This window comes from Phasianus colchicus, chromosome 1, assembly GCF_987193195.1.
Source record: "Phasianus colchicus chromosome 1, bPhaCol1.hap1.1, whole genome shotgun sequence".
NCBI classification, from domain to species: Eukaryota; Metazoa; Chordata; class Aves; order Galliformes; family Phasianidae; genus Phasianus; species Phasianus colchicus.
In genome coordinates, this window is record NC_143436.1 from 60,787,520 (window position 1) to 60,806,852 (window position 19,333).

Genomic DNA, 19,333 nt, shown 5'->3' on the forward strand with positions numbered 1-19,333 from the left:
ATACTAGAAAAATATCACGAGGGAGTCAATGATAGGTAGATGTAGAACAGATACAACAAAGTGGTTCTGCACAGACTACCATGTCATATGTAAACCCTTTACAAGTACAGCTCTTACCTTACCTTCCAGATAACTAAGGGAACTAAAGATAATCACTGCTACTTGAGGTTTCTGATGAAGATGTGGAAGCAGTAACAACTTGGAGAGCAGAGTAAATCTACAGCCATAAAAACAATAGATATTGAGTACCTTAGAAAAGGGCAAATAGAAGCTAATTAGCCTAAAGATATTTTTTTGAACTTGCAGGGTCAACCCACACAATTTTCAAAGTATAATATTTTTGCACAATTCTTCTCTATGCTTCTTTTTTTGTAGTTTCATCTTCAGCAATCTACCATATAAATTTGACTTCAGACTGCTTCAGTCTCAGTCTTCTCTTTGGGGTATTTTTGGACTGACTTCAGAAGTCTTTGGCAAGTCAGTGAAAATTACAGAATGAGTCCATTCCCAAGATGCATCCTATGTATGCTTAGGTTGAGACTGTTTTTATTACTGGGAATGTAAAATAAAATTACAATTACAGCTTTTTTCTTGCATTGCCACACTTGCAGTATTTTGGCTTCTGAAACCCATGCCCTCTAACACAGGATTTATCAGACAGTTAGATTCATGAAACTGGATTGTGTAGCTGCTTTTCAGAGATAGCCAACATCAGATATTCAATAGGAAAGAGCAGCAAAAATTACAGGGAAGTAATAGAAGGAATAAGACCTACAGCTAATCTTAGCTAGGTTATATCACAGCTCTGTTGGTAAGGGTAGCATTGAGCTATACATCCGGGGCAAGACAGAAGTAGCATTGTGCAACTGACTTTTCATAAACTTACCACTGTTAAATAGTTCTGGTTTATGATTCTCTAGCCCTTGTCTTACAAAGAATAACAGTTAGTAAGACCTCACATGAGATGAATTCTGATCTCCTTTGATTCTTTCTGCTTTGATCTTCTCCTTCTAGGCTATGCTTTTCTGTGACTCCATCTGTTCTCATGGCAGCTATGTGAAAAAAGACAAACAGATAGATTTCAGGAAATCTGAGATATCTAGAGTTACAAAAAGAAATATTTCTTTGGGTCAAGATACCCCTAGCTTTTATTGAAAAGGTGAAGTTTTAAAGAGAAACCATGTAAATTGGTAAATATTTATTTACTGACATAACATTTCTTGAGGGAGCACCATATGCCTTTCAACATTATCAGATTTTTAAGGACTGGTGCATGATTGTGCCAAGGTCAGTTCTACTGAATATGCAGGCCTATAGGGCCCAAGTACAAGGCTACAGAAGTTAGGCAAGCACTATCAGTTGAAAAACCCAGTGGTATTCAGTCTTTGTAGTAGAGGTCATGCCAGATATACTATATAATACAGAATCCTAGAAAGACTTGCATTGGAAGGGGCCTTAAAGATCATCCAGTTCCAACCTCCTGACATGGGCAGGGTTGCCAACCACTAGACCAGGCTGCTCAGGGCCCCATCCAACCTGGCCTTAAACATCTCCAGGGATGGGGCATCCACAGCTTCTCTGGGCAGCCTGTGCCAGGGCCTCACTGTCCTCCAAGTAAAGAATTTCTTTTTACTATCTAACATAAATTTCCCTTCTTTTAATTTAAAGCTGCTCCCCTTGTCCTATCACTATCTGCTTTTGTAAAAAGTCTGTCTCCCTCCTGTTCATAAGCTCCCTTTCAGTACTGGAAGCCCACAGTGAGGTCTCTCTGAAGCCTTTTCCAAGAAGAACAAGCCCAGTTCCCTCAGACTTTCTTCAAAGGAAAGATGTTCCAATCCACTGATCATCTTTGTGGTCATCCTGTGGACTCACTCCAAGGCAGAATAGAGGGGTACAGTCACCTCCCTCACCCTACTGGCCACCCCTCTTTTGATGCAGTTCTGGATACAATTGGCCTTCTGGGCTGCAAGCACACACTGCTGGTTTATGTTCAGCTTTTCATACACCAGGATCCCTGAGTTGTTCTCTGCAGGGCTGTTTCTCAATAAGTTCTCCCAGTTTGTACACAAATCTGGGATTGCCCTGACCCAATTGCAACTTGCACTTGGCTTTTTTTAAAAAAATCTCATTAGATTCTTCTGTGCCCACTTTTCCAGCTTGTCCAGGTCCCTTTGAATGGCATCCTTTTCTGCATCATCCAGCTTAATGAGTGGTGCAAACTTGCTGAGGATGTGCTCAATCCCACTAACCAGGTCAGTGAAAAAGATGTTGAAGAGCACTGGTGCCAAGACAGAACTCTGGGGGACGCTACTTGTCACCAGACTCCACCTGGACGCAGAACTGTTGACCATAACCCTCTGGCTGTGGCCATCCAACCAATTCCTTATCTACTGAATAGTCCACCCTTCAAATCCCTATCTCACTAATTTAGAGATAAGACTGTGATGTAGGACCATATTAAAGGCCCTGAAGTCTAGGTAAGTCACATCAATCACCCTTTTTTTGTCTATTGATGCTATCACTCCATTATAGAAAGCTGTCAGATTGGTCAGGCATGAATATAGAAGTGCAACAGTAATTGTGCAACAGAGAGATGATGCAGCACGTTGGAGAGAAGCATGCTCTGTGTACTCCTATTGAGAGCAGTTTTTACTCTGTATTGTTCTAGCATATCTTGTAGTCTAAAATTGCAAATGCAGGAAAACCCAGAGATCATATTGGATATTTGTTTACTTATAGTTGACTTCTGGGTAACACAGAGCAACACAGATTTCTATGTGCTATCTGGGTTGGAGGTTTTCTTTTCTGGCTAGTGGGAGAAGATGACAACTTCTTTACCTTAGTACTGCTCCCAGCAGTTGAACATCTCTATCCCAGAACATCTCTATCCCAGAACATCTACATCAATACCAAACCAGTGGGCACTGATGCTTAAGATGGGCAGTAAGACTGAATGAATGTAAGCCCCAAGTGCTTGTTTTATGGCAAGATACAGCATTATGGCAATTTTGGGAAAGTTAGCACAGTTTTGGCCCTTTAGTTTACAATCTAGGTAGCTACAGAGACTTTCAGTTATTGGAGCTTAATTCTTATATCCTCCACAACACCAGTTTTTAAGAGAAAAGAGGCTTGGCTCTGGGATTCATAGCTGTAAAGGCTAAGTAATGTGAGTCAGAGGGCCTCTTTGCAGAATAGTCCAGCTTTCTAAGAAGCCAGAAAGGTAACGCTAACTCTTGAGCCAAATAGACAGCTCATGCTAGCCAGAAGGTTTGGCATAGGCCTCTCTAAAGTTTGTCACAGAGCAGGAAGTGCTGTGTCCGGACAGTTTGTTCATTGATACCCTCCTCTGATGCTGGAGGCAGCTGGCTGGAGGATACCTCTTGTCAGGAGCAATGTTAAAGACAGCTAAATAAAACTCAGTCAGTTGTTTTCTCTCAGAAGAGAGGAGGGTAACATTTCAATTGACAACACAGGTTACTACTGGGTCAAACACAGCTTTCTCTGCATTAAGATAGGTCTGGACTGTCAAATCCTTGCCTCTGGAGCATGTGTCCCAGCTAGACAGAGCAAGGCTCTGACAGGCTCAGGCTGTTCCCAGTCTTCCTCTTGCAACTTTGCTCCTTGCAGTCTTCCTTATCAGTCTTCCTCTTGCAACCTTGTACTCTGCTGCTCCTCTACTTGTAACTCACAAGATGCTGGTAGCATTTACATCCATAGGCGCTTCAACACTGCTCTTCCTCTCTGTTTGCCTCTTTAACACCAAAGACCTCCTGTTCACACTCCCAGAACACCTTTCCTTCTTGCTGGATTTTCTGTTGCAAGCTTTCTTTGGGGTGCAGCCAAAGAGATCACTGTAACACAATAGTAAGCCAACCCTTAAAGAGGTGGATCCTGACTGCACCTCTCCTGGTCACTCAGGTGCATTGCTTGCCAGCCATTAAAATCCTGCAAGGCCCTCTTTAACCACAGTACCAAAAATAACATCTTACCTGAAGACTTTGCAGAGTTGAAACAACAGCTGCTTTTCTAGAATTACCCACTTACTGTGGGTACTTGCCTTTCACACTCGGATAAGAACTGCTTTGTCCAGATAGCAACTAATAGTCTTTTCATGGGGAGGAGAAGCAGGTCCATTTCTTCTGCAAGCCTTTAACTCTTCCTCTCCCATCTCATGTCTGGGCCACACAAGCCATGCTTCAAAGTTAATGGCCTTGTTTTATATAGATTTGCAAACCATCAGATACATGCAGAATCAAGAGGTGGAAAGAAAGAGGAAAAAGAACAGGGTATAGAGTCCAAGATGGAACGCACTCCCTATGTCCTGAGTATGATAAAAGACAAAGACATGCAAGCCGAGAAAGAAGAATGTGAGTAGACCCAAAGTTGCAGCTGCTCCTGGATATTTGGAGAACTCAGATATAATAACAGCCAGAAGATATCCTTTCTTGCCCAAACTGAGGAGAACTTTCAGCTGTTTAGGAACATCCATTTACACTGCATATATTTATCAAGCAGTGCCTACTGCTCATCTCCATGGGGACTTCTTCTTGGGTGTCTTGGCTCCAAATGGCCTGGAGGCCAGTTTCTGTCTGTGGGCTTGATCAACATCTGTTAGTACTACGTAAGATGTGCAACTACTCCTGAGATCTTGGGATCTCAGAGGTTCAAGAGAACTCTGATTGGAGTAGAAAATACCCAAGGTTAATGTTAAACAAACGTGAGAGATTATGAGAACCAGAGCCAATGGCTGACTGTAAAACTGCAATACTCAGTACATCCTGATTCTCTGAAGAGTATCTATGAGGTGTTTTTTTTCTTAAAATATCCACTGGACACAGTCTGAAGTCCTGTAACTTAACACCACTGTTCCTTAACCTGTTTCCCTTTATTTTTGTTTGTTTCTATTCTGATGATTGACTAACAGGGCATTTCATCTATAGAAAAGCTTCTATTTCTTTTTGTTGTTGTTGTTTTCTCTACTTGTCTATACCTGTTTTTTTTTTTTTTCTGTGTTTTTTCCTCCCTCTTGTTTGCTTTCTTTATATGCAATTAGCAATCTGACTGATGCATCTGATGTTACAATAAAGGCAGAGGACAATGTAGCTCATTTAGGGAAGTGTTATGATTGAAAATGGCTGAAATATGGGTTATCCATATCTTGGAAGATTCCAGTATAGCAGAATGTGTTCTTATTTTTATCTGAAACTAGGTCTTTTCTTTTTTTTACTACTTCAAGTAGCGCTGAAATTCAGTAGAAAATGACAGTGTATCATACCAAAGATACTCCTCAGAGTGAACCTCAGCTGCTTTTGGATCAGCTGAGAACCTTGTGCATTTTCACACTGCAGATGACAATGTCCATGACTACAGGCCTGCTCTGTAGATCTGATTGCCTTGGCACAGGTGTTCCACACTTCTTGGGCTGGCCAGCTCTCAGAATTGCTGCCCTGGGAGTGGGGTAGAAAAGAGAGCCAAGTGGATGGAAATATTGGATAAGTGATGGCCCCTGTCCAAGGGACTACTTGAATTGCATGGCTGTGCTACTGATTTGGGATATGGAGGTATGAACCTCAAGCAGCCTGCCAGGAAATCCAGACAAAACTTTGTGGTTTTAAGAATCTTTGTCAAACTCAAGATGTCACCAGATAATTTCAGTCTGATGATGCAGCATTTTCTGCAACACCAAAATTTTATCAGAAAATTCCTTTTTTTTTTCTAGATACTTCTAGCTGGAAGCAGAATGACAAGATGTAGGAGCTTGACTATTTGTATGAGTCTGCTTGAATGTAGGCTCAAAAATGACCCCACCACTTGCTTCAGAAAAAAGACAACACAGGTAATTTATGGACACACTAGACAGACAGGTAGTTGCCATACGACAAGTTTGAATTAGAAACAACATCATGAGAAACAGCAATAACCAGACTGGCAAGAGAGAAGGGATGTGAGCTGGGTAGTTACAGAAATGGAAGATTGGGAGATGAATTTGGTATGTCACACAAACATGTCCCTTCTTTTCCAGCAGGCTGTATGTCACAGGCAGGAACCTGGGGCATGGAAGAGGTCAGTGAGGTAAAGCTAATGCTTCCCTCTTCACCTTGCTGTGTTGCTTCTGCTAATCCTGCTGCTTCTAAGGAAAGATTCTTTTTGACAGGGCACTGGAAGCCAAGGAAGCAGAAGAATTAAGCAGTTCGTTACATTGAGCTACCTTAGAGGCAGAATGGGGATGGTTGGGAACAGGATCATTGTTTTCTGCAATTTAGCTATCTTTATCTCCATCATATTTTGAGAAAGACAGAGGTGATAAATTTCACATTTCAGGAATGAAATTCCAAAGCCTTTGGAATAAGCTGGGACCCCATGACAGTCTGGAGACTTAGTTTTACTGTTTATGTCTTGGTTAGAAGCTGCAAAAATATTTTTCAAAGATGACACCATCTGAGCCCTGGTTTTCTGTAGTAGCACTGAGAATGGAGCTCCGAGTGCTATTCCACGAACTTGGAGACAGAGTGATTTGTGCTGTCTGAGCATTCATCCTGCTTTATGTCTCCTGCTTTGTTTCTCTTCTTCTTATGTGGTTACCATTCTTCTAGCACTTTTTCCCTTGCCATTGTGTCTCTTTTTAGTGACTCCCTTTCATTGATGAAAGTCAGGGTAGTGAAAGTTGACTATTGATTTATGCTGCCTCTGACACCTTAAGGGTCCACTTGGAACTATCTTAATTTTCAGAAATACTGAGCAGCTCTTACTGGATTCCAGTGCTGTGATAAGAGCCCAGTACCTCTGAAGACCAAGCTCCTTTCAAATGTTTCCAGGCAAGGGACCCAAAGAGCAAGTTCAAATTTAGGCATCCTTCCTTTGGATGAATTCTTTTGCCTTTCTCATCTAATAAGCACACTTTTAGCTTTTTGTTTTCCTGTTTTCCTCATGCTTGTTACTTAAGTTTTTGTTTTTCTTTGCTGTGATGTCTTCCTACTTTCTGTTCTTCTCATGATCACAGCACACGCTCTTATGCTTGTTATGCTACTTTTCCACTGCTATTATTGGCAATGATCAATTCTGATTTGCTGAGGTAATTTCTATGCTTTAGAGAGGCTTCAAGATAAATATTTGCAGAGTTACTTCAGCCATTCTTATGATAAAAAATCAACTTCTTTGCATTAAAATGTATAGGAAACATATCTGAAAAAACACATCTAAGGAAATATTCGTGTCCAGAACTAAATAAACGTTAGATCCAGCAAAACTGTTTTCTTAAGATGTATGGGATCATGGGACAGATACTGACAGAAAGAAAACTTTTTGTTTGAATGGTTTTGCCTCTTCTCTGCAGCTTGACATCAGCAGCGGGACAGGTAAAGGAGAAGAAAAAATTGTCAGCTCACTTCTCTCCTGCTCCCCACCATCTCAGAGTGCATAATGTTCATGCAATAATTAGATTTGTTTTTCAATATCATTGGGTGTTACTGTCCCCTTGGAACAGCCGTGGGGAAAGACATTCTCCTATAAGTTTTCTGCTGAATGAAATGAATACTAACCTGCTATTGTTTGTTTTTTTTTCTTACAGGAATGAAACTGTTTTGCACCAGTTTTGTTGCCCAGCAGCTGATGCAGAGCAGAAGCCTTCATCTCCAGACTCTTCACCAAGGTGGGAAACTGCTGCCAGATAAACAGATACATAGATAGACTTTCTTCTTCATCTTCTCCTGCTTCCTCATCTCCCAGCAGTATCTCACTGATGGGAGACAAAACTCACATATTATACACTCCGATCCTCTTCCACCCTCCTTATGCACCACATCCCCTGCACTACTGTCCCTCTCTTTTCACTCCCAAATATTACTCCTGCAGTGTAATTGCTCAGAATTCCCTCTGATCTCAACTCACACATATACCTTGCACCTCCAATACAAACTTTCAGCCTTTCTTCCAACACCTGCTTTGATTAACCCACATCCATATTTGTATATTTTCTGACTTTCTTTCATCACTCTGACAGTGATATCCACATGCCTCACTCTTGTCCTTCAAAGTAGTTACCCTACATTATATGTTGGTTGGGCACACAGCGGTAGAAACCCGTAACATTTAACCTACAGTAAAAATCATCAAATAAACTCAGGGTTCTGCCTCACTGGGGCATACATGGTATCTGTTTCCTCTATCCCATGTATGCCTGGAGTGAGAGTTGATCTCTCAGAAATGCTCCACTGGGATCTTATTTGTCCATAACGACTGAGATAGCCTGAGGCAGAGTGGCACAATTTCACAGAACACACAGCTGAAATGGTTTGAACTTGCCAGGTCAGTAATAGACTGGAGCTATTAGCTGCTACCAACTTCTATTAAGTGCAGCCAGGGTTGGACACAGCAGTTGTTGCAGCTGTTCTTCATCAGTGAAGGACATTGATGCCAAAACCAAGGGATCCAGGGAGCATCAAAGGCACTCAGGATTCACATATTGGATAGTTTCCATGCTCACCTTGTCCCTCCATTCTTGCCATCTTGTTCTCTGCTCACAACCTCTTACACCTCGATTTCACAGGCCTGCTTCATTTTCTCATGACTCATCACCCTCCTGTAGACGATAAACAGGTTCCTTTGAAGATTTCCCACATCACACTGCTAGATTTTTACGTCTGGCCTTTGGCATTGGTATAAGAAGCTTGAATTATTGGGAAGGGCTCTGAACAGAATGGGGCAGCTGAACTGCAGTACCGAGGCTACAGCATTTTTGAAATCATGTTTCTCTTGTTTGTTCTGCTCACTGGAGCAGGCTATGATTTCTGATTTCCTTCCAAGGAAAAGTGTGAGTGCTGGACAGCTGTGAAGAGAACAGTTGTGCGTCTTTGTGTATATACAAAAGCAGGGTTAAGCTACACTTGGAGACAGAGTAAAGGAGTGAGACCCATCGTGCCCATCTGTGTATGAAGATGGAAGGGTTAACAGCCTGTGATGTCTATGCTGCAGACTCTCAAACATTGGTAAAGGTTGTGTGACAGCTCCATGAGATGTTTGCAGCTGTATCTCACACTAGATGAAGAGGTGCTGGCCATACCCTGATCCTTGACTCTGATCTGTCCCAGCCCCCATCTTATTTCTGATCAACTCCCTTAGTTTCTAGCATTTTCTTATTCTACTAGGCTGTCATTACCTCAGTGTCTTAAGGTCTAGGGTAATTTCTGTCATGTTGACGTATTAGGTTTTTGGCCTAATCATTCAAAAGGCCCTGTCCATCTTTGAGCCTCAGTTTGTCTGCCCACCTTGTGCTGGGAACCACCAAATTTCCCGCTTAGGGTTTGGCAGAAAAATTGAAGAGAAACAATAATTTATTCTAGTAATTTAACAACTTGGCAAGTTGCATCCAAAGATGAGTCTGAATCAGGGAAGTCAAAAGAGGAAATGAATAAAATTGACCTCTACAGTATGTTGCATCTGAGGTTTTAGTTGAGGGGCCTCTCATACTGCTCTTCATCTGTCCTTTTTTTCTCTCAGCTAGACTGTCTTTCATAGCTTGCTCCCATGTGCACTTGTAGCAGGACCCCTGCTTTCCTTACTTTCTTTTTAAGGCTTTCTCTTTTCCTTTCCATTTCTAATGCCCTAAGCCCCAACAGAAGCCCTGAGACTGTCTGTATGTGGCTCAGTATTCTGTGCAGAGATGAAAATGGTTGAAGTCACTGTGATTGTTTGAAGACAAGAAACAGTCACACAGATTTTTGCTTTTTGAAACAGAACAGCTTTTATGTGCAGTCTCTGTGTGTAATGGCTTCAGGTGAGAAGAGTATCCCTGCTTCCCATACTGTGCCAGGAGAAAGGCAAAGCACATGCAGGACTATTAAGCTCACTGCTCAAATTTATGTTGGACAGAACGCATGTCCTAGCCTCTGCCAGGTCCTTCAGTCTTCCATGGGCATGCTTGGTTCCTGAAGCTGTATATGCAGAGCAATGAAGAGGACAAGACAAATGGCAGAACAGGGAAACCACAGGGTCACCACAGAGTTCTTGTCTACAGCTGATAGCTGTTACTCTGGAATGGCTCAATGCACTGCTGAGAGAAACTCATCATATCATTTACAGAGCCTGTCACCTTCCTCAAATCATGAGCAAGCTCTCTTTTGAACTGAGGCAGAAGTAAAGTCAATCAAGTCTGAAATATGTGGGTAAGACATCCTGAATAGGCAATCAGTTCCTGGGTGAACCAGGAATATCTCTAAATAAGACTTTCAGGACTCCTGGTGGGAGAGCCTGAGACACAGCATCTCCCTGTGCAGTTGTCCTGAGCCCCACAGAGAAGACAACTGGTCACAAGTGGTGTTGTGGTGAATTTGATAAACCAGCGTGGGTTTCTTCTTTCTTTTTCCCCTCCTTGATCAGGCATTTCCCTAAATGAGATAAATCCTGTCAGAACTGATGCCACTAATAACCATCAACGGTCTAGTTTTAATTAGAGTTTGCTTCATTAATGCCCCAACTCCTCTCAGTGCTACAGATTAAATAATGGACTTGCAGCTCATTTACACAAACCCCCAAACTGCAGGGCTGAGCTGCAATCCCTTAATTAAACAGCCTGGCTGATCTCTACCGCTGCCTCGGCTCATCAGTCTAAGCCGATTAAAGAGAATAGGGACTAATAAAGAGCATAAACAGGGAAGTGACTCTCGTCTCTTCAAGGGACTTGGAGACTCCAGCAATGATCAGCTGATGTCTCCTCCTCTACCAGAAAACCTTACCTCAGCCCACATCATCTCCTTCTGGGACGTGCAAGAACAGTCCTGCTATCAGTGAAAACCCAATCTCATCTAGGGAGACAGAGGGAAGAGGAGCAGCAGGAAGGTAACATAGCAGGGAAGGTGAAGACAAAGTGGGGTGTCAAATTCAAGGGAATAAGATCACTTGACTTCAGGAGAGATGAGTTAGAGCAGCCACACAGCTCAAAAATGAGTCAGGAGAAGGAAACGCTGGGAGGTTGTTTGTTATAATCAGCCTGCAAAAAAAACTTGGGTCTGCTTGTGTTTTATGATAGTCATTGTCTGTTCTTCTTGTGTTGTCTTCCCTGTTGTTTGTCCTATTAGATTTCTGATTCTTTCTTTGCTACCCATCCAGTTGAAAAAGCCTTGGCTTCGTGTGGGTAGGAATGACTGGGAACAGACCAGCATCTAACCACTCGGCAGAAGCCAACTTGATGAAGCAGCTGCAATCATTCTCACTCCTACTGTTCAGCATTGCTTCACTGACTGCCACTTGCCTTCTTCCCCCCAGTACATGAATTAATCATTGTGGGGAATGGAGCTGGGTGTTGCAGTTTTGTGAGTTTAGCAATGTGAATTTCCCACCTGGCTGCTGAGTTGATGCTGTAGGCCAGGAGTTTTAGGGTACAGATGTGAAACCAGTGCTTAGCCCTAGGAAGCCCAGAAACAATGTGAGGTGGTGGCAGCAGCAGGCAGATTGCTGTCACCTACCTCTGCTTAAGGCCTCCCTATTTCAAAGTATTGTGCAAACATGGGGAATGGACAACCACTTCTGCATTGGATCTGTGCACCACTGGCTTTGTGATCACAACCCATCTTTCAGATTGGGCCTTTCACTAGAGATGCCAGAGATCAGGCTGAGGAGAATGAGGAGACTCCATGAAAGAACAGTAGGAGCTAACCCTACTCCTTTGCTGAGGTGCTGATTAGACTGTTATTTAGCTAAACCCTATAATTTCATAAAGCAACTTCTCTTTTTCTTGCTGGCTTCTGCCTGTTAGTGGCAAGGTTTCATTCTAAGGATTTGAATAGCCTCGTAATTGCATTTCCCACTTCTCCCAGTCTCACACAGTGGAGACTGGTGTCCCAGAACAATGACTTTAAAACGTGTCCAGCAGCAGCCCAGCTCTAACAGGATTACATACCATTTGCTTTTGTGTGAGGTAATAGCGCTGAGATGAGAAAGATTTGTTTCTATTAGCGTAATGAGAGGAAATGGTGGAGTCACAATTAGAGGGAAGAGTACATTCATTCAGTTGCCTTTCACAGGCTTTTTGGTGCCTGCCTCAGACTTGCCTGTGGTGCCAAATAGGAAATCAGCAGAAAATCACCTCTGCTCCAGTATGGCAAATGTTTTACATAAAACTTTAAGTGCTTGGGGCAGGCCTGCTTTGGCAATGAACATGGGAACTGTAGTGGAAATTTGAATAATTCTCGGATCTCATCCAGGTGATGGGATGGGATCTGAGTATAATTGTCTGAAGGGCAGTATCAGACCTCAGAAAAATCTTTGGGAAGGAGTGATGTTCCACCTGTATTTGTGGAAGAAGTATGGTACTTGCTATCTGATAGAAGTACTGGTGAGACCTGACCTACTTTTAAGGAAAGGAGGCATAGTCTTCCCAGGGAGAGGAGGTCAGGGGTCTGAACAAGAGCTGGGATCTGAAACATTTATGGAAAAGTTGGGCAGGCTCTGCTCACGCTGCTCTGCTCACATTTGCGCAAAACATTTTCTCATGAGATGTAACTTTCCAGTACAGACAGTGTTGCTTACTTCAGGGTTGAAACATGATCAGTGCAACTGGCAAGTGTTTGCTTCATGATTATGATCCAATTAAATTGTAACTCAATATAGTTTAAACTTCAAACAGCTGTGTACTCATTTCTAAAGAGCCTTCTGAATTAGTTGCCGTTACAGATTGGTTACTGCTTGGCATCACAGCACCAATTAGTGGTAAGGAGATATGAAAATCATTGGATGCATCTCCAAGCCAGCCTTCCCTGCAGTTCTGATGAAACTCCCTATTGTCCTGTTTTGACTGTTACCAAAGTATTCAAATGGAATTATCTGTTCTTGCTGGAAGAGGTCCTTTGTACTTGTTGCTCCACTGCTGCATGTGGGAGGGTGAAAAGTGGATAGGCAGATTTTAGACAATTCTTTGAAATCAAACCTTCAGAATTCTTTCCTCACAGCATTCTGAGCTGCATCACAATAAGCTACACCTTAAAAAAAGACATGGTTATAAACAAAATCTGATTTCTTTTACTTCTGGGCATCTGTTGTCTCTGACTCTTCTTATGTCTTTACCTGAACGCGCTGTTCAGAGACAGAATATGCATTTGTTCTGTATCCTATGAAGTATTTCTAGAAGGCATTGACAAAAAAGAGCCATGAATGTTATCTGCTGCACAAGTCACAGCATCACGTCCCTCTTTAGCTCCCCTCTGCTGTAGCCGGGGCTGTGCTAAATGCACTACCAGTCAGATCCTCCTGAGAAAGCCACAGCGTGTTCAGTTTGTGACTGCAGTAACCCTTAAGACTGAGGGCCATTAATTTTATGGGAATTGAACTGCTCTCCAAGTTAATTCTCCTTTTAGAATACCACTAGAGCATCTTGGGGAAAAAAAAATCCACTGGGGAATGATAATTTTCCACCAGTATCCACCACTCTTAAAGCATTACAGGGAAACAGCTGAGCTGCACAACATTGTGTCTGAACCTGTGAAAGATTGACCTTGTCTGACAGAAAAAATGCAAATCCAGTTCATGAAATGGGAAATGAGCCTTTCTGGCTTAGGTTTGCAGGCAAGATATTAGGTGTATAACCTGGAGGTCAGTGTTTCATCTCAGCTCAGAAACACTCCGTGGCTGTGGCCCAGGTGTGAAGCATGATAATGATTCTAGTCTGTATCAAATAAAATCTATTACCTACCACACAAAACAGCACAATAACTGACTAATTGCACCCCAGCTTGCAGTGTCAAGTGAAAGCTCCCAGAATTAGTGGATTGTGGAGGCTGAATTCTCCTCTGATTCTTAATAGAGAACGCTCTGGGTCAAGCTTACAGCACCTGCACATGCCAGCATAAAGCAAGCCTCCATGCCCATGGTCTGTTCCTAGTCTGCTCTGAAGACAAGGTACTTTACATGCAAAGCTCTTCTTCATCTGACTTTCATTCCAGCTGAAGCTCTCCACAGCACTGTTTTTGAAAATACACAGGAGGAGTTTGAGCAACATTTCTGCTTTGTTAGCACATCCGGTTTGTGCTTCTTTTCTCATTTCTTTTCCTTATTGAGGTCACAGGCACGAAGAGAGGATTTTTTTCTGCTTCTTAACAGCTCATCTACTTCTTATTCTTTCCTCCCTGTAGACTTAATAATCCTCTGTTCAAGATATTACAATTGGAGTTTGTGGAGATGCTGCAAACAGGCAGGGCTGGGTCAGCAAAGTTCACAGAAATATTCCCCAGGATCAGTTGCCTGAATTTTGATTTCAGTCTAACACAGACATGTGGGTCAAAAGTAATATCTAGACCCAGACTGGAACTCTCCCTAAGCTTTTATGGGTATTTTATACAAGCATGACCAGCACTATTAATTGCTTTGCAGAAACCTAGTTCCAGAACCACAAAGGTAGTTAGTGTATGTAGATTTAGGGGAAATACAAAAATACAGTTATAAGCAAGAAATGTTTAAGAGAGCATCCCTAACATAACAGTTATCAACAAGCTTGGGAATCTCTTGCAGGAGAATATAGTTGGCAATTCTGCTACATGGCCTAGAAGGAATGGCTCTTTCTGGAAGCATCCGAAGAAACAGGAGGTGAGTTTCAGATGCAGTGCCTCGGTTCCGTAAAGGAGATCTACCAGGACTGAACATTTTCACACTACCTTCCACACAGGTGTTTCTCTGCTTCTTGTCTCAAACAGCTAATGCAACCACTTTCAGGCAAATATGGAGAACACAAAGGTGAGGAGGTACAGTGAGGACCAGGTGGTCTCTTCAAAGAAATCTCTTACAGCAGTTGTAGTGTTCCTATCGCATTGGTTGCTTTGTCTGACCTCTGTCAACACCTTTCTTAAAGAAGAAGGCAGGAGAAAGAGGTCAAATGAAAACAGTCTGAAGTATCGTCTTAAGAAACTGCAAAGACAACTTTCAGACACTTTTACTGAGGGCCTGAGGCTGTGTCCAGCCATTCAATGGCCACGTGTCCTTCCAGTCCTTTTTTCATCCCTGTTGCTTGTGTTGCCTCCATGAATCCTGCGCTAGAGGAATTCAGACTTGCAATCAAGCACTCTTCTCCCACATGCAACAGCAGTTCCCATTTTCTGGGCCACAAAGAGTAGTAATGTCAGTAAAATAGAGTTGATCATAGCCAAACCACACAGTAGCTACTTAGAATAATTTATTGCTTTGATTCTAGGTGATGCACTCATGACTTGCAGATGAACATCATTTTCTCCCCCCTGTATTGCAAAGAATTCCTTGTCCATAACATGACAACTTCTCAGTACCAGTGGAATGCAACATTAACAGCTTCTGTATCCTGTGCTTTTGGTTTGATAACTCCACAGAGCTGCTTGAGAAGAGGCAATAAGTGCTTTGGAAATAGTCCTGCGTCTAGCACTGAAAAATGGTCACAGACGGTTGATAAAGTAATAGCAGATGGATTGCGTTGGAGCTAATGCCATTCATTGTAATCCCCTACTGGTATCAACTGACCTGATCTGCATCAGTCGAGATCCTATCCCTACTCTAAAATTACAGGTCTTTTGTGCACTGCAGTGTGTTCTGTTGAACTCAGCGGGTGATTTCTGTGGACCCTCTGTCTACGCATTTCTTCATGGTTCACAAGGCAGAGAATTTAGCAAAGGGATGGAAAAAAAGAGCCACTGAAAAAAGAAAGGAAGACAGATTCAGCCCAAGAAAGAAAGTAGAGCTACTGAAAGGAAAAACGATGGTAAACATGCTTCACAGAGAAAGAGAATGACAGAAGAGAAGGTAGCAGAAAAAGCAGGAAGTTAAAAAATAGGATAAATGAAAGAAGAAATAGAAAGGAACAAGAACATAGGAACAGGAGATAAATCAGAAATATTCCTGTTCATGCCAACATTCTTTGGCAGTGACAGCAATGAGGCTCTGGCCGTTTATCACACAGTTTCTTGCAGTGTGGTGTCAATCCAAAGGCCTGCTATTTTTCTGTAGTCTGCAATACTAACTCACTCCTATGCAGGTTGATCTTCTGACCAGCCCTATGGACAAGTTCTGTGTTTTCCGTCAGAAACACATGCCCGTGCTTTCTTCACATGCATGTTCTTTCTCCTGCCTGGCAAGCTTTCAGATTCTTAAGGAAGAACTGAGAAGTCTGAGATGCTGAAGAGGAACACATCGTACCACTGCTAAAGCCTCTTTCTTTGGGTTCTGCAGATAGCTGGATCGCTGAAGGAGAAGGAGTAAAAAAAAGATGGCAGAGTTTTTGGGACCGTCATCCTGCCCATTCAGAAGACTGCAGCAGTGCTGAGGTCCACCTCTTTCTTCTTTCTTCTGTGAGAAAAGATCATCCTGAAAAAAAGCATCAAGACATAAACAGGAATTCAGGCCAAGTGACATTTGGGTGCCAAAATCCCCCCATGCTCCATTTTGAGTTTGTGGATGTAGAAGCTGAATGGGACCTGGAAGGTGAAATGCAGTGCTACTGAATGATGCTAGTGAGGTCAAAAGAGCAGAGGATGGGATAAAAGTGGCAAGAATCAGGACTCTGTGGGCAGAGAGGAACTTGCTGATTCCCACCCAGAGATATTCTAGTAATGAAAATGCCTAGCCCATTTCCTAAAGCCTTCCACACAACTCTTTTCATTGCTCTGCAGGGTAACCTGCCATTGTACTGGCTAAATGCAAACTTAGTGCAGATGGGAAAATGAGGAGAGAGACAGAGAGATGATCCCTTCCAAGTTAAGCCATTCTATGATTTTATGACTCATGCTTAGAGGAAAGTTCCTAAGATGTCTAATGGGGGTACTGAGGATGACAACATTAGAGTGTAAGACAGCAAGATTTTGTCCTTTCTTAGGAACTGCCAATACAGTATTTAAGATGAAGTAGAAGTGCTATTTAATACTGGGTTAATTTTACTGATTTAAGTCCCACTTCCTGTGAAACTGCAACTTTATCTCCCAGGGATTTGAAGACATCACTAAAATGATATATGGATTATTTAGTCTATACCAGTGGTCATGGTCTTCAGAGCTGTCAAGTCCACACAAACTTCATTGAGGTGAGGTGTAAATTAAAGGCATGACTGTAGACTGTTTTCATTCTAGACTGAGGAAATTAATTCTGGCCACACAGATTGGAAGTGTGCTCTAGCAATTTCTAATGTTCTTTTCTCAGTAATTTAGTTCTTTCCATATATATTTGCGTCATCATACTACAGGGAACTCCATGTGCCTAGTGACAAGAACTATGTGTAAACTTCATATGTCACAAACTGGTATGTTGCAGTTTTCACGTAAACAGGTTGTGCTGATGTTATTATTGCCTGTCTGTCTGGGTTGACTGCCATCTCTCTTATCTCAGTTTCTGGGGAAAGAGGGAAGATGGAAATAGGTTTCTTTATGTACACATTTCTGAACATTTACTCTTCTGCACATCTCTTCAAGTGTGACTGCAGAATATAACAGATGCCTGTAATTTCTCACAGTACACTAATGTGAGGGTGGTAGATCAAGATGCAAAAAAATGGATGGTGCAGAGTTGCACTGTGAAAACTACTGCTGTGCTGTTATAGCACATCTGGATCTAATAAGTATGTTATGAGCTATCTTAAAAATGTATTTTTAGAGGTAGATCCTCCATTGACTTATGGAGGGTCGGAGTTCATTGATGCAATGGAATTCAATACCAGCCACGGTTCTGCTCAACAACACAATAGCATTGGATGTGGCAAGACAAGTCCTGTTTTTCTTAGTCATCTTGTCCAAAAAGATTCATGTCTGAGTACAAAATATAGGGATGGGAAACATTTTCATTCCTCAAAAGGAGGAAAACCTGAAGTGGCCCTGGAGGAATCTGAACTTGTATGACCAGATGAGCAAGTTGCTAAGATACTGTTTTCCAAATAAGGATGCAAAAAGATAGGAAAGGGAATAAGGCCTCAAGAAAGAGAAGTTGCATGGAGTGGATCAGGATGTGAAGGAAGCATCAGTGAGAAAGCAGGTTAGAATACAGAAAAGTGGAGTTTGGGGCCTACTGCACAAGGTTGTGGTGGTAGCCACTGGACGGGAGAAAGGAGGAAGGAATACTAACCATGCTTTTTCTATCTTGGTCTTCAGCTATAGGCCAACCCAAAACCCTAGATCTGAACTTACTGGGAGAGTTAACACACTGGATCAGATCTGCTTTCCTAAAGCCAATGAATGGTGTTTTGACTGTATTTAAGATGGCGATCTGAGTCTGTTACTCTCTATGTTGAGGAAGTCTGGGCTTCTCCTCTTTGTTCTCACACAAAGAATGGCCTTCTACTGGGCTGCAGTGACCACAAGAAAAATAAAATAGCTGATATATTTGAGAACAGTTGCAAAACGTGTCTGAGTTACATAAAGGTCTTCTTGTGAAGTAGCCTCCTCACTACCTTCAACAATCAATGTCTCCAGTCCCTTAGAAAAGAACCCAGAGGTTCATTCCAACCCATGATCTGCAACAAAAAGAAGAAAAACAAGACCACGGGAGCCCTTGCCTAGGTCTATAAATCCCAAGAATTGTGTCCCTGACCCAATTCTCAGGTAGCTGAAACAGGAGAGCAATGGGCTGAGGGGATATGCAAGGTTGCCTTCCCTTGTAGAGGCTCTGCTTTCTCCCAGGCCTGAATTCATCTCGTTTTAGCAGTAAAATTCTATCTTCTGCATGATTGCACCGGCAGGCTTTTGTCAGCGAATTCAGTGATGTTTAAACCTGCCTTAGGGATGAGGAGCCAAGAGATCTGAGTCGAAGTGGCAGAAAGACTGCTGCTGAGAAGCCAAGTTTTTCTTTCCTGGGGTGCTGAGCGGGCAGTTACACTAATGCAGGATGCCATCTGTTTTTTCCTCCTCTAAAAGGTCGTGTTTACTAAACATTGCAGAGGCAAGAGAGGTCTGAGGTTAAAGTAAAAGTAATTAAACCATGCAGGACTGGGGCCTCCTGTGCTTCACTGTCCGCTTAGTGCTTTTCACACCTCAGTGATAAGCACAGGTGCCCTGTTGGAGGCAGTGACAAGTAACCCCTCTGCAGTGGCAGGCTGCAGGACTTCCTCCCAGTCCAACCTGCAGAGACAGCTCTGCAACCATGGCCCAGGGTCTAGAGGGCAGCTGAGAAAAAGGGGCTGTGCTTTTCTGGCTGAGTGCTCTGGCGGCTTGTGAAATAGGAGGCATGGCTGGGAAGGGAGTAGGAGTGGACCAAGTGTCATTTTGAGGTGTCAGCCAGACAGACAGAGGAGCTAGAAGCAAAAACTGAGTGAAAGGCATGGCCAGTCTTGCACCATACACACCACTTCTCATTCAGTTGTAGCAACCTTTGCTGTTCCAAGTCATCCTCTGCAGGAACCTGTCTG

General features: G+C 42.6%; 1 protein-coding gene across 4 annotated transcripts in view; it reads left to right on the forward strand.

The window, feature by feature from the left end:
• IQSEC3 (IQ motif and Sec7 domain ArfGEF 3) overlaps positions 1 to 19,333 on the forward strand; it is a 103,160-nt gene that overhangs the window by 35,486 nt on the left and 48,341 nt on the right. For all 4 annotated transcript variants that reach the window (XM_090144943.1, XM_090144956.1, XM_090144953.1 and 1 more), the window contains exon 2: positions 7,568 to 7,648. In XM_090144943.1, the coding sequence (XP_090001069.1) occupies positions 7,568 to 7,648 (81 nt within the window). The remainder of the gene's footprint in view (positions 1 to 7,567; positions 7,649 to 19,333) is intronic.